Source organism: Arachis ipaensis, chromosome B04, assembly GCF_000816755.2.
Source record: "Arachis ipaensis cultivar K30076 chromosome B04, Araip1.1, whole genome shotgun sequence".
In the NCBI taxonomy this organism is placed as follows: domain Eukaryota; kingdom Viridiplantae; phylum Streptophyta; class Magnoliopsida; order Fabales; family Fabaceae; genus Arachis; species Arachis ipaensis.
In genome coordinates, this window is record NC_029788.2 from 1,183,986 (window position 1) to 1,185,717 (window position 1,732).

The following is a 1,732-nucleotide window of genomic DNA, read 5'->3' on the forward strand; positions in this document are numbered from 1 at the left end:
CTTAACTTAAAAGTAATAAAAAAAAAACATAAATAATTATATCTCTGTATACAATTTATATACTTTCTGTCTCTGACAAAAAGAGAAAAAAATCCCCCTCCACCATGGAAAATATTTGTTAACTCTATGAACATTATAACATACACTTATGAGACTTTTATTGAATATTGAAAATTAAACATGTGATGTAGCAAGACATAAATATATTGTATTAGGTAATATTTAAAAGTGTGGTTGTAGACTCTTACACTTTGTTTGGTTTAGAAGAATTTAGAAAAAAAGAAAATAAAGGAAAAAAAATAGATGGAAAAATTAGTTTTTATTATTTGGATGAAAAAAGAAAATGAATGAAAAATGTAAAAGTACATGTAGGAGCTATGTTAAAATTTTCTCTCCAAAATTGAGAAGAAAACTTAGATTGGAGTAAAAAAATGAGTAAAATTACAAATTTGTCATCATAACATTGGTATATTATAATTTATAAAAGGTATTAATGTAATTTCATTTAGGTATGATTTTCTCTTTTCTTATTTTTCTTTGCATTAAAACAAAAAAAAAATTCTTTCTATTTTCTTTTCTTTCATTTTCTCTTCATCCAAACAATACAAAAAAAAATTAACTTTTCCTTCTATTTTCTTTCCTCTCATTTTTTTTCACCTATTTTCTTTTCATCCATTTTTCAAACAAAGTGTTAGTAGAGCATCTTTATAGCAGTATACTTTAAAATTTTCTTATACTACTATACAAGCCCTTTAGTCATCATAATGAGACTGTATCTTCTTTTTATTACTTTTATTTTTGTGTCAGTTTTTGACACACACGGTTTTGACTTTGTTGATTTATTTCAGTCACTGCTGATAAATGGAAGAGGACAGTTTAATTGTTCCCTGGCAGCGAAATTCATAAACACAAGTCTGCCACAATGTGAACTTAAGGGTGGTGAAGAATGCGCACCTCAGATTCTTCATGTGGACCCAAACCACACCTACCGAATCAGGATTTCTAGTACTACTTCCTTAGCTTCCCTCAACTTCGCCATTTCAGTAAGTTAATTAATTCATTTTACATATTTTTTTGTTTTTAAAATTTTATTTTATTTTAATTTTATTTTAAAAAAATTTATTTACATCAAATATATTTCTAACCATTAATTTTCTTTAAAATTTAGAAAACATAACTATCAATATAAGTAAACTAGAGATAGTTTTCATGTATTATTCTGAATTAGGTTTAAATTTTTGAAAATTTAGGTGTTAAGGATATATTTGATGCAAATCGAAAATTTTTGAGATAAAATTAAAACAAAATAAAACTTAAGAATATTTTTAAAACTTTTACTAAGTTTCAGGAATAAAAAATATACTTTAATATGTAAATATATAATAATTAATTTAGTAAATTATTTTACACTATGAGTATATTAAAATTAAATTCTTAAAATATATTATATAGATTTAATTACTCTATCGGTTTCTATAATTTTATTACATTTTTAATTATGTCCCTATATTTTTTATCTTTTCAATTAAGTCTCTATATTACTTTTAATTTTGTAATTAGGTTCTTTTCATATAAAAACGTTAAAATTAACAAAATATTTCTCTAAAAAAATATGTGGTTAAAAATTTAATTAGATTTTTAATTATAAATATCCTCAATTTACGAAAAATATTTAGTTAATTCTAATAATTTTTATACTAAAAAAGATCTAATACAAAATTAAAAATAATAT

General features: G+C 22.3%; 1 protein-coding gene across 1 annotated transcript in view; it reads left to right on the plus strand.

Moving 5' to 3' along the window:
- Nucleotides 1–1,732, plus strand: part of LOC107638335 (L-ascorbate oxidase) — an 8,335-nt gene that overhangs the window by 2,988 nt on the left and 3,615 nt on the right. The window contains exon 4 of the mRNA XM_016341565.2: nt 849–1,043. Within this exon, the coding sequence (XP_016197051.1) occupies nt 849–1,043 (195 nt within the window). The remainder of the gene's footprint in view (nt 1–848; nt 1,044–1,732) is intronic.